We start from the raw sequence: 12,129 nt of genomic DNA, 5'->3' as shown, positions 1-12,129 counted from the left end.
ATATTCCTAAACCAGGTTTTTATACATATAAATTACGTCAATAATTCAACATATCTGAAATAGGCCTTTTCTGCAAGGGCAGCATGATTATGAAAAGCATTACAGCAGTTGAGTGGGTGCCTTTTAGCTGCTAGGTAAAAGTGTATAAGCTCAGCCATTTTATGGAGAGGTTTTTCTTCTTTTTAATGTGCTCTTTTATGTTATGCTTTACTTTTCTTAATTTCCTGGCTTTAATTGAGAATCATACTTCTTATCCGGTGTTCTTGCAGTATCCATCTAAGCAAAGTTAATCTTTTTGAGCCTGTGGGCGTAGAAGGATGTAATCCTGTTTGGATGGCACTGTGCATCCCCCACGTTTCACCTCTTGGTATTTATCTGATGCTTTAAATTGAAATAGAGCATAAGATTTGGTGCTACGTATTGTTTTACGCTGTATCCTGCCTCTTTTTTCTACAGCGGAGAGTGGGATTTACAAATGGCTTATTTTATCAACTAAATAAATGTTCTACAAGTTCTCGATGACGTGCCCTGGGGCTAAGATGATTTCAGTATGACATTATTTGGTCTAATGTGACTCGATGAAAAGCTGTTTGCTCACAGAAGTTGCTTAAAGGTATCAACTGAACTTTATGATGGGAGCTTTGCCTCTTGAAAGCTTATGACCTCAATCTCTTGCTGGCCTCTAAGGTGGACTCGAATCAAACTGTGGCTTACATCTGTTACTCTTTCAGGATGCTTCTGCAGTTCTGCACAGAATATCTACTATACAAATACGTTATCATCTGCTACAGGGAATTGAAATTTGCCTCCCCTCTAACACAGCATACTTTTGCGGGCTGTGTTACAAGAACAAACTTCCATCCTTCAAGGCTGATGAATTTAAGCATGCAGGGCTGCAATGACCTTAATCAACTGGAAATATTTTAACTGATTGCAAAAGTGCTCCGGATTAATCAGGTAACAGATTTGTTTTAAATTAATGATCTCTAAATTGCAAGTACTCGTGAATCTATGGGTGGGAGGTCCTTTGCAAGCAGAAGCATGCCTCCTTTAGTCACACCGAGGAGGGGATAGTTATTCTGAGATGGGGCCTGCTGTGACGCATCCAGCCATGATCTGTCCCCCCTGCCTTTTACAACTGTTACTTTAATCATATGCAAATAACTGCAGATCTCTACAGATTAATCTACCAGCCTGTACAAATGACTAAGACCTCTATAACCAAACGCCAGCTCTGATTTTCATGCACCCCACTCGCAAGTTCTAAAGGCTGACTTTTGCAAAATACATATTGCAATGAGGGAGCAGGGGTGTTCTTGCAAGCTCTGGTCTCAAGATCAAGTCTGAACTAGCAACTCAGATCCTGCAAAGACGCTTTGACTTTTATACTGATAATAGAGACTCGGAGGTGGGTTGCTGGGTCCTCCCTGGCCAATGGTGGGGGATGGAGGCAGAGGGGGTTTATCCTACTAACACATGTAGCCCATGCAGTGGGCCCACAGCTCCAGGGCCCCCATAGTGCTGTACAGAGAGGGGGCCTTGACACTGATTGTCAGGGGTCTTCATACTAATATAGCTTGTGGACCACAAGAATAAAAAAAGCTGTCAGTTTTTTTAAATCATTATTATTTAGATTTATTTCCTGCCACTCCCGGAACCAGCTCGTGGCAGGTTACCAATTGTCCACAATAAAACCCCAATGAAACCCCATTAAAACAGACTAGGACAGGGGTAGTCCATGGACTACAATTCCCATGAGCATTTGCTGGCAGGGTCTCATGGGGATTGTAGTCCATGGACATCTGGAGGGCCACAGTTTGACTACCCCTGGACTAGGGCATAAAAGTCATATAACAAAAGTAAAAAATCTCAAGCAGGGGTAGTCAAACTGCGGCCCTCCAGATATCCACGGACTACAATTCCCACAAGCCCCTGCCAGTGAATGCTGGCAGGGGCTTGTGGGAATTGCAGTCCGTGGACATTTGGAGGGCCGCAGTTTGACTACCCCTGATCTCAAGGAACACAATTTCTTAGTTGCCCTCCCCCATAACATCTAATAGAGGGAGTGGGAAGAGGGGGGCACAGGTTAGCCAAGCTGTCGCTTAACTTTGTTTCCAACGTTCCAATTGCCCTAGGAAAGTGCACCCCAATGTGCCAGTTGTGCTCCGCTAAGGCCTTGCAACTCCTTAAACTGGCTCTGGTGCTATAGGCCCCAGGAATCTTTAAACCAACCCTGAATGGAGGGTAGGTTGCCAAATCCAGGAAGGGAAACTCCTGGAGATCTGGGAATGAGATCTTAGGTCTAAGGCCTAAGATTGAACAGTGTATATGATAATTTTTCAATAATGGCCTATGGGCTTTGTGTGTGCTTTTAACCATTTTTTTTAAGCTGTGCACAATAAAAATGTTTATATAATTTTGTAGCCTGTTGTCCAGATTGCACAGATATCCAGCCTTTTAGGTCCAAGCTAATTCCAGGTAGGTTTTTTGTTTTCTGATCTGGGAATGAAGCCTGGGAAGGACAGGCATCTCAGTGGGGTACAATACCACAGAGTCCACCTCCCAGAGCAGCCATTTTCTCCAGGATCACATATGTCTGGAGCCTAAAGATGCAATTCTGGAGGAACTCTAGATCCTAGCAGGAGGCTGGCATCCCTAGGGTGAAGACAGTCTTTCTGTGAAAGGAGTGTTTCTGTAGAAGGGATCTTTTCTTCTTTCCCCTTCTGGCTCTCAAAAAAGTAATTCCGGGAGCTGGGAAATCTTCACGAACAGCATGGAAAGTGTTGCAGGTACATCCAGCAAGGAGGAGGAACCTCCGGAAATCACAACTTCCTGCTCTCGAGCCAGCCGAACAAGCACTAAAAATTGAGCAAAACTTGTGCAAGAGGGTGGGGAAAGGGGTGGGGGGCTTGTTCTGTCAAACTCTCTCTGTGACACAGCTCATGTTGTTCCCACAGGTATTTTAACCCTGAGATGCAGCCTTGGGGGACATGCAGGAGCGTGCAAGGAGGTGCTGGGGGAGTGAGAAAGCCCCCCCAAATCAGCTCCATGCATTTGCTCCATTTACAAAAGGCTTGGGTGCAACCTGGTCTGTTTAGAAAACCTTAAGTGAAGCAATTCATGCTTTAGTATTTTCAGTGGAAACTGGTTAGGCAAGATGCAAGAAAGCTTGCAAGGGTACACCTGGGGAGTGGTAGATCATTTCTACTGTGATTAATTCTTTTCCCAAAAAAACAAAGATAGTCTCCCTAGTATACCTGGTACAGGGGTGAACAGTGATAGTCCAGGGCTAGAACGCACTCTGCTACCCTCTGAAAGAGCAACACAGAGCATGAAAAGGGAACCTCTCCTAGATCCCTTGCTGGCTGCACACTCCCTTTCTTACCTGTGCCACTCTTCTCTCCACATTTCGGGTAACTTCCCCGGTTCTGTTCATCGCTCGCTCGGCAGCCCTCACTTTGTTCCTTGCCTCATTCAGTGCCATGCGCGTATCTGTGATTGTGGCCTGTATGCCCTCTGCGTGCTCCCTGGGTAAAAAAAGAGCACACAAAACAGAAGATGCAAGCATGCTCAAGATTAACAAAGTTACTTTTTCATAAGCGTTTACTTGGCTCAAGCCCATGCCAGCAGGAGTAATGAAACAGAGAGATAAGTGTACAAGGCTTGCAAATGCAATGTCACTTGTTGCTCATGCCAAAAACTAAGGGGAGGCCTAGCAAACCCTCATGAATCATTAGAGGATGGTTTCCAGCATGGAATGCATTCTCTCATCCTAACTATAAAAAAAGCAAGATTCTAGTCTTCACAGAAGCAAAGAGGCTGTGGGTGATTCAGACAGGGCTTCCCCTAGTCTCAAGAGTTCTTCAGCTGCTACAACTGGTTTTCACTTGTATATATTCCTACAGTCTTCATTAAACCTATTTCCTTTGCATTTCCCATTCTGCTATCTTAGCCCCTGGCCCTTGGGCCAACGTACTGTGCATCAAAGGAATCAATTTCTCTTACAGTGCTACTGTGACCCTAGTTCTGATTTAGCACTGGTAGCTTGAAGACAGTGCAAATGCAATGGAGGAGCTCTTCCGCTACAGTAGAAAAGACTGTGTGGACAGGCACAGGTAGAGCTCTGGCTCAGACTAATTGCAGTGGAAGGGCCACAGCAGGCTGAGTGTGGGTCTCCCACTCCACGCTTGATAGCATGCAAAACAAAGCTGCACTTTAACTGTTCTTAATCAAGTATCTTCTCTGCAGGCACACATGGGGACTGACTGTGCAGGAGGAGGCCTGCAATTGGAGAGGTCTTTACACCTAAGAGCCTCCAGGGGGTGCTGTGTGTTAGAGTCACAAACTTGGGGGCTTTCCGCACTGGGATCTTTGTAGCAAATTGGTTGCTAAATGAAAAATCGCCATTTAAAATAGTGGAATTCGTCGTTATGCATACCTGCCTTTGTAGCGGAATCCAGTTGCGTTTTGTAGCGTTTCCCACAGGCTTCCGATCTCGGCAAAAATCGCTAGAAAGGAAGCGCTATTGCCAAGCTCGTCCCGCCCCTGGCCGTCAAGCAGCCAATGGGCAGCCGTTAGCATGCTCCCAAACAGCCCCTTTCCCTTTAAAAAAACACACCCGTTGCAACGAATCCGTTGATTCGTTGCAACGGAGAGACCCATCCAGCTGCCTGGTGTGTTTGAGCTGTCGTTTCATCGTTGCCATGCTCCCTCCGAGTGAAAAAAAAAAATCCCCCCCCCCTCTCACGGGCCCGATTTTCGGCCGGAAACAGTGTAAAAAATAAAGGGAAAATACATCAGCAAACGGTTTGTGCTTAGTGACTCTGGGGAGGGACTGAAGCCGGGGAAGCCTCTAAACAGAAAGAGGCTCGCTGGTGCGTTTATCCCCGCTCACTCGGAGAAAAAAAAAATGGCGATCGCTTCGCCGGAAGATCAGAGGACAGAGCCAGGGGGAGGGACTTTGTAGAAACCGCAACAATGTTAACACACAGGTCTTTTTCGCTAGTGTTACAGATTGGTTGCAGGAGTGTATCGCTTTCCGGAGGGTGAATCCACTTTTGGGGATTTCCCTGAAAGCGCTACAACGAAGCGCTTTTTGCGGATCGGTTTCAGGTGTGTGGCAGATTGTCAACGACGTTGTGCATAACGGCAAATCAATAGCGTTTTCAATTGGCAACCATTGTGCGATTTTGAAGGCGTGTGAAAAGCCCCTTGTTCTGGCCCTGGACCATGTGCTCCTGCACAGCACCACCCCCACCCTCAGTTCCTGTAGTGTCTCCTAAGACAGAGCATGCAGTGGGGCAGGAGGGAGAGTATGTGTGCCTGCACAGAAGATACTCAATGAACAATAGTTACAAGAGTTCTCTTACTTAATGGGTTAGATCCAGTCCCAGGGATTGCAGATCTTCTCAGCTTTTACCTTCCTGTAACAGACCTTTTCACCCACAGGAATGTTTATTCCCAGGACTGCAGGATATATGTGGAGTAATGGCAATGAGGGTCAATTGACTGCAGTGGGAGGGTGTGTGGAGTGAAATTACTCCTTCCTCTTTTGTCAACAGACCTCTGTTCATCGAAGGGGCATGAGTCTTTCACCCACTTTCCTCTTGCACTGCAATTCCCTTGATTTATGGGGCTATTACTCCACAATCTCAGAAATAAACTTTACACGGGTTGGAAAAAAATGCTGGTGGGAGCAGAAAGCTTCGAAGATCTGCAAGCATCAACACTTTCCACTGGATCCAACCCCATATTACTGTATCAGAACTTGAATGAATTATGGTAGTGTATCGTGTCATTCTGAAATTTCGTTAGCATAAATCATTTATTTAAACAAAAATATCCCTTGTCCTCTGAGAGAGACTCACTTGGCCTGTTTTGCTTTTTCTAGCAGATCCCTGGCACGCATCAGATCCTCTTTGGTGGTGTTCAAGATAACATCCACTCCGTCGAGCTGGCTGATGGTCTTTCGGATCTCCTGCAGCAGGCTGCCAATCTCACTAGGGCTGATGGGCAGGGAGATGTTCAGTACCTGCTGGGCCACAAGTTCAATGCTTTCTGGATCAGCACCTTCCTCTGGAGAGACAAGAACACTGCCTTGCTATTGGGCACAGCTATTTACCCCACAGCTACCCTCCCCTATGATCCAGTCCTCTCACTGCCAAGAATAAAATGTCTACACACCAACTCTGCAAATTATTCTACACCAAATGCTGCCATTGCAGTAGCCACGCCCCTGTACCTCCCCCATATATAGAATTTAAATGTTATCAGGGAAGCCTTTGAATACATTCCACCCTCCTTGTGTTGCAGTTTCTTTCTGTTCAAAGCAGACAATGCCCGAATACCTGCTAAGAAGTCCTTTATCTTCTGGATGAATTCTCTCAGCCTCGCTGTTGAGTTCTCCGTCCGGCTCCGGGCCATCTGAGCACGGTCCAGAGTCTCCTGGGCACGGTTCCTGGTATCTCGTGCCAAGTTCTGGATTTCTTGCACCTAGAAGTGAAGCCGCTGTTTAGTGCCCTTAGCTGGCATGAAATGTGAGACCTGGGGCAGGATGGTGAAGGCAGGAAAGCCACCCCACAATAATTTGGAAGAGTTCTTGAGAACTGCATTGTCCGTATGTAAAAGCTCATATTGAAGTACACTTAATTGTTTGAGGTGTCAATGGACTTTTATTATTTTATTTTGCTATGACAGACTAACATGGCCACCCCCTTCACAACTGAAATGGTAGAAGCCATGCAGGATAAATTCTTTTTACCAAAATAACTGTTTTAGTCCAAACCTCTTTCACAGATAAAGTCTGAGTAGAGATCACCACAGGCATACAACTCAGGGTGGCTCACACAAGTTAAAACACAATACGATATAATATAGATAATATAAAATTTAAAATACAGTTATCATTATTTAATAATAAATATCTCCTGTCTGCTCGGTTCCTCTCCTATTTTCTAGGGCTTATGTATATTTGCCCACTATTTTCCCTGGTAGACTGTACACCACATGGGGGCAGAGGTGTGCCTATTGCCTTACTGTTCTAGAAAGAGCCATCTACACCAGGGGTAGTCAACCTGTGGTCCTCCAGATGTCCATGGACTACAATCCCCATGAGCTCTTGCCAGCAAATGCTGGCAGGGGCTCATAGGAATTGTAGTCCATGGACATCTGGAGGACCAGAGGTTGACTACCCCTGATCTACACCAATAGCATTATATATAAGAATACTAGCTTCAATACCACTCCACTACTACTAATTATTATACCACTGGGCAGTCCTCCAACACAGACTCCTGCAGTGATGCAATACCTTGCTAGCAATGGTGCCCAGTTGCCTGGCGGTGGTCTCCAGCTGGCGGGAGAAGTTCTGGGCTGTATCCAGGGCTTTCATGGACACGGGCAACGCTCCAGTGCAGCCAGGGCCTCCGCAGTGCCGCTGGCCCATGTTGTCCTTGCAGTTGGCCCCTCCACAGGGAGATTTCTCACAGTTCTCTTCTCCAGAACCACCACATATCTGGAGCAAGAGAGCAATCCAAGATGAGTACGGGGAGACAGGCCTCTGGTGAGACCCAAGTCTACTGTGCAAGTAGACAAAATAGGGAAAAGAAGGACCGGCACTCAGGTCAGGAGGCAGGGGGTGATGGCCACCTTGCCTGTGCCCAATAACCTGTTTCCTTGCCTTTCCCTTGCCCATCCCTGCCAAAGAACCTACCTTCTGGTTTACCCTGCCGAGTTGGAGGCTCCTGACCTTTTTCTTGAGGTCGCGAAGCGATTTTCGGTGAGCAGCTGCACTCCTTCGATAGGTGTTTCTCCTAAGCTTTAGTAGCTCAACAGTGGCCTTGTGCGTGCGTTTGGCTTGGCCCACGGGGCTCTGTGGCCCTTGAACAGAGGCCTCTGCTTGCTGCTGTGCCTGCTCCGACATCCGGAAGTATCCCACAATGCTATGGAAAGATTCTGCCAAGCACAGGGAAACCAAGAACGTTGCAGGGCAGGGAAGAAGAGTCCCTGCCCGTAACTTCTGTGGATGCTCCTCTGGCATGGACAGTCTCCCCCATTTTTCTTACCGTTAAAGTTGACACCTGCTATGCTCCCCAGCTGGCCGCGGAGGCGGCTGACAGTGCGGTTCAGCACGCCCAGCTCACGGTTCAGCGTGTTCAGGCGGCTCCTCTGTCCCGCAGCATCCTGCTCAGTGCCGTCCAGGTGCGAATCCGTGGTCTGCAGCTGTTGCCATAGCTCATCCATGTCAGCCCTGGCGAGAGATCAGATATGGAAGCCTGGGAATCCATCCCACTCCACCAGAAGCTCACTGGACAAGTCACTGTCTCTCAGGCCTAATTAGCCAGACAGGGTTGTCAGAGGACAACACAGGAGACAAGGACTAGGGGTTCCTGGGAGGAAAAGTGGGATGCAGCTAAAGGTGGGATGCAGCTATATAAATAAAAATACAGATAAATAATACAATAAGAAAGAATAACTCAGTGAAGGACAGCCAGAGTGCCTTTTAAATGGCTGCAAATCTATAGTTAATAGGATAAAAATATTCACATAGCACAAGAACAAAACACACACACAAGCAAGCAAGAAACCCCAACAAAAATAGTATTTACATCCAACATGAAAGCAAATATTGTGTTAACCTGCAATTCTACACAGGGTTTGACTGTCCCTTTAGCTGTCTGGGAACTTCCTGGGGGATGGCTGCTCTGGAGAACTGCTGATGGCTGGGAGCAAGCTGAGCCAAGTGTTTTGGGTAGCAATGGCAGCATTTTGGGGTTGTGCTCAGGCCATAGCAGTAATGATAATAGGCACACTCCTGATACTATCAGTGGCCTGAGCCTAAGAGCAAAGAAGCTCCTGCCAGAACCACAGGGGCCGTTTAATTCAGCTTGCTCCAGGGCTGGTTTGATGTTCAACCACAATGCCATCTTCTGTCAATGTGGTTATTTGGGGATGCCAATCTCCAGGTGGTGAGGCTAGAGATCTCCTGGGATTACAACTGATTTCCAGGTGACAAGCCAGACACAGGAACACCCTGAAACACACTCCAGCATCTCCACGTATTTCCCAACCAAACCTGGCAATCTTAGTTCTCATTGCAAAATTATACCGACAATGCCCAGGTTTCAGTACAGCTAGTTGTCAGCCTCCTCAGCCTCGGATGCGTCAGCTTCTTCCTTTCTGCTTTTTTTCCTATCTTACCTGACAGGTAATTGTAAATTTAAGGGCAGACCGGCTCACACTTCCCTAATTAGCAGCTAAATTAAATCCAGCAGAATACAATATATTCGTAATATATTCCAGATCAAAATTCTCTGCCTTCAAAAGCTCTCAGAAGAATGGTAAGAGGATTCACAGCAGCTTATAACCAGTAATGTGTCCATTGCAAACGGCATAATCTGCCAATAATTCTGAAATTTAGGACACAGAAAATTGGCTCTTGGATAGGTACATCAGTAATAGCTTATGTGATTTATTTCCATTAAAACTTTTATATCCTACTCTGCCAACTCAACTTCTTGAAGTGGCTTAATAACATTTTTTTAAAAAGCTGTAAAATTAATGATGGTGTATTTTCCAGCAGCATAAAATTTTGACATAAAAGCATAAAACCAGAATAAACCACCTGCTGGTCCCCCCAGAAGCCCACCCATGACTCTCCCAATGTTACTGTTAATTGTTATTTATATTATAAATGTGGTTTTGTAATCTTTTGATGCTTTATTGAAAATTGTTTTGATGTTATAGCCTGTATAACGTTCCATGTAAGTTATATAATGTTCAGTGTAAACCACCCAGAGCTGCAAAGAAATGGGCGGTATAGAACTCAAAATAAAATAAAATAATAAAAGTAATATTAGCAAAAATGATGAGTGCAGAGGGAATGGACAGGAGGAGTGGACTGGAAGCCCTATGCACACATTTTTTAATTTCATTTACACAGTGATCTCTAGTATAAACGAACCACTTGGTAAGAGCAGTGGCCTCAAATCTGGAGAACCAGATATGATTCCCCGCTTTTCCACATGCAGCCAGTTGGTTGACCTTGGGCCAGTCACAGTTCTCTCAGGGCTTTCTCAGCCTCACCTCCCTCACAGGGTGTCTGTTGTGGGGAGAGGAAGAGAAGGCGATTGGAAGCTGCTTTGAGACTCCTTTGGGAAGTGAAAAGTGGGGAGCAAAAAAACTACTCTCTATACCCGGTCTTTCTCCCAAGCAACTTACATTGTTCATTTTCTCTTCCCAGCAACCCCCTGGGAGGCTGAGTGCACATGACTGGCCCAAGGGTTGAATCCCACTGAAATCAGCCCGCTTCTAGCCTTTGCCCCCCAAGTCATAGCTAACTTATGGCAACCCTATAAATCAGGGGTAGTCAACCTGTGGTCCTCCAGATGTCCATGGACTACAATTCCCATGAGCCCCTGCCAGCAAACGCTGGCAGGGGCTCAAGGAAATTGTAGTCCATGGACATCTGGAGGACCACAGGTTGACTACCCCTGCTATAAATTACAAACTGCGGTATTCGACACAGGTTCCTATCAATGTTTATTTACGGTCATTCAGACCAAAATTAAAATACAAGCAATTAAAAACTAAGACAATTTGAAAAGAGAAAAAAAAGTAATAGTACTATAACAATTTTTAAAAGATCCGGTTCCTATCGTTAAAGATGTAACTATATATTTAAGTCAAGATGTTTTCTGTATTGCATTGTATTATGAAACTTCCAACGTGAACCGCCCTGAGCTGAAAGGGAGGGCGGTATATAAACATAATAAAGAAACAAACCATTAAATGTACTTCTAAGTAAAAGACCTAGGGCTACAGGTTGGTAGCTTTTGGAGTAGACATTTCCCCTGCTTCCGCTGCCAGTCTCACCCACTCTTGCCCTGCCCTGGCAGCCAGCTTCTGTGTCTCCCTACCTGAGCTGTGCCAGGAGGACGCTGAGGTGGTGCAGCAGGGAGGTGCTCGGACTGCTCCCGTCGCCGAGAAGCTTTTGCACTTGATCCAGGCTTCTCTCTAAGTTGCGCATGCGGCTGTTGCTGGCCTCAGGGATGGGGCCGCCTTCCTTCAGGGCTTGGACCGTCTCCTGCAGCCGTTTCAGCTGGGCCCAGAGCTGCTCCAGCACCTTGTCCCACTGACCAAAGCAAGGGTGGCAGGCGGAGCAACGGGGAAAGTTCTGCCGGAAGCCCCTCTGGCACTGGTCGCAGCGCTGCCCTGTGAAGCCAGCCCGGCACAGGCAGTGCCCGCTGAGACGGTCGCACTGCAGGGTCTCGGATCCTGTTGGATTGCACTCACACGCTGCAAGGGGGCAAAGGCGGAGATCAGACTGGGGCAAAACCTTCTATGAGAAATGCTCAGCTTGCTCGGAGGGGGGTAGAGCTGGCATCTTTCTAGAGGTGGCCTACCTAGGGTTGACTGTTGCTGCAGGAAAGTGAAGACTAGGAATGAAAGAGATAAAATGAGGCACTGCCTGAACTTGAACTCATAGTGGGTCTAGAATTGATCATCTAATGTAGGAGTCGTCAACCCCCGGTCTGCGGCCTGGTACCGGGCCGTGAAGGCCTCGGTATCGGGCCGGTGGCGGCCGCACCTGACTCTCCCCCCCCCCCCCAGCGAGAAACTCGTCAGGCCGCAAGTTCGTGGCCCGGCTAGCTTTTTGCTGCGGGGAGGGGGGGGGAGAAGCAGGCATATCCGCCGGCACACCGGTGGACGCAAACGTGCATGTGTGCAACTCTGCGCATGCGTGTTAGCGCCCCTGCTGGCGCAAATGCACATGCATGGCAACTCTGCGCATGTGCGTTTGCACACAGCTGCCGCACGTGCGTAGTGCCCGGGCCACCGGCTCTCCCCCACCCCCAGAGGCGGTCCTCAACCGCAAAAAGGTTGGGGACCACTGTTCTAAAGGATTCCTTGTATCAGCATAATACCTCATCAAAAAGGACTGTGCAGTGATGTGATGGAGCATAACAGAGGGTCAACCGCAGGTATCAAAGCTCAGCTTCTTGTCCCCTACCAAGGCATGCCTGAGAATGAATCGTTTTTTTAAACAGGCTTTCTTTGCGCCAGCTACACCATAGACTCAGCTGAGCAGCCAGCCATGTTCCAGGCAAATCTGTTCCACTTAATATTTCT

General features: G+C 47.2%; 1 protein-coding gene across 3 annotated transcripts in view; it reads right to left on the bottom strand.

Moving 5' to 3' along the window:
- LOC143831683 (laminin subunit beta-1-like) overlaps positions 1 to 12,129 on the bottom strand; it is a 70,730-nt gene that overhangs the window by 6,056 nt on the left and 52,545 nt on the right. For all 3 annotated transcript variants that reach the window (XM_077324897.1, XM_077324899.1, XM_077324898.1), the window contains exons 26-32: positions 10,917 to 11,295; positions 8,064 to 8,248; positions 7,712 to 7,953; positions 7,310 to 7,513; positions 6,348 to 6,492; positions 5,868 to 6,075; positions 3,386 to 3,527 (exon numbers count right to left, since the gene is read on the bottom strand). In XM_077324897.1, the coding sequence (XP_077181012.1) occupies positions 3,386 to 3,527; positions 5,868 to 6,075; positions 6,348 to 6,492; positions 7,310 to 7,513; positions 7,712 to 7,953; positions 8,064 to 8,248; positions 10,917 to 11,295 (1,505 nt within the window). The remainder of the gene's footprint in view (positions 1 to 3,385; positions 3,528 to 5,867; positions 6,076 to 6,347; positions 6,493 to 7,309; positions 7,514 to 7,711; positions 7,954 to 8,063; positions 8,249 to 10,916; positions 11,296 to 12,129) is intronic.

This window comes from Paroedura picta, chromosome 3 (assembly GCF_049243985.1).
Source record: "Paroedura picta isolate Pp20150507F chromosome 3, Ppicta_v3.0, whole genome shotgun sequence".
Classification (NCBI taxonomy): Eukaryota; Metazoa; Chordata; class Lepidosauria; order Squamata; family Gekkonidae; genus Paroedura; species Paroedura picta.
The sequence above is the reverse complement of the archived record's forward strand: the minus strand, read 5'-3'. Positions and strand labels throughout refer to the sequence as shown.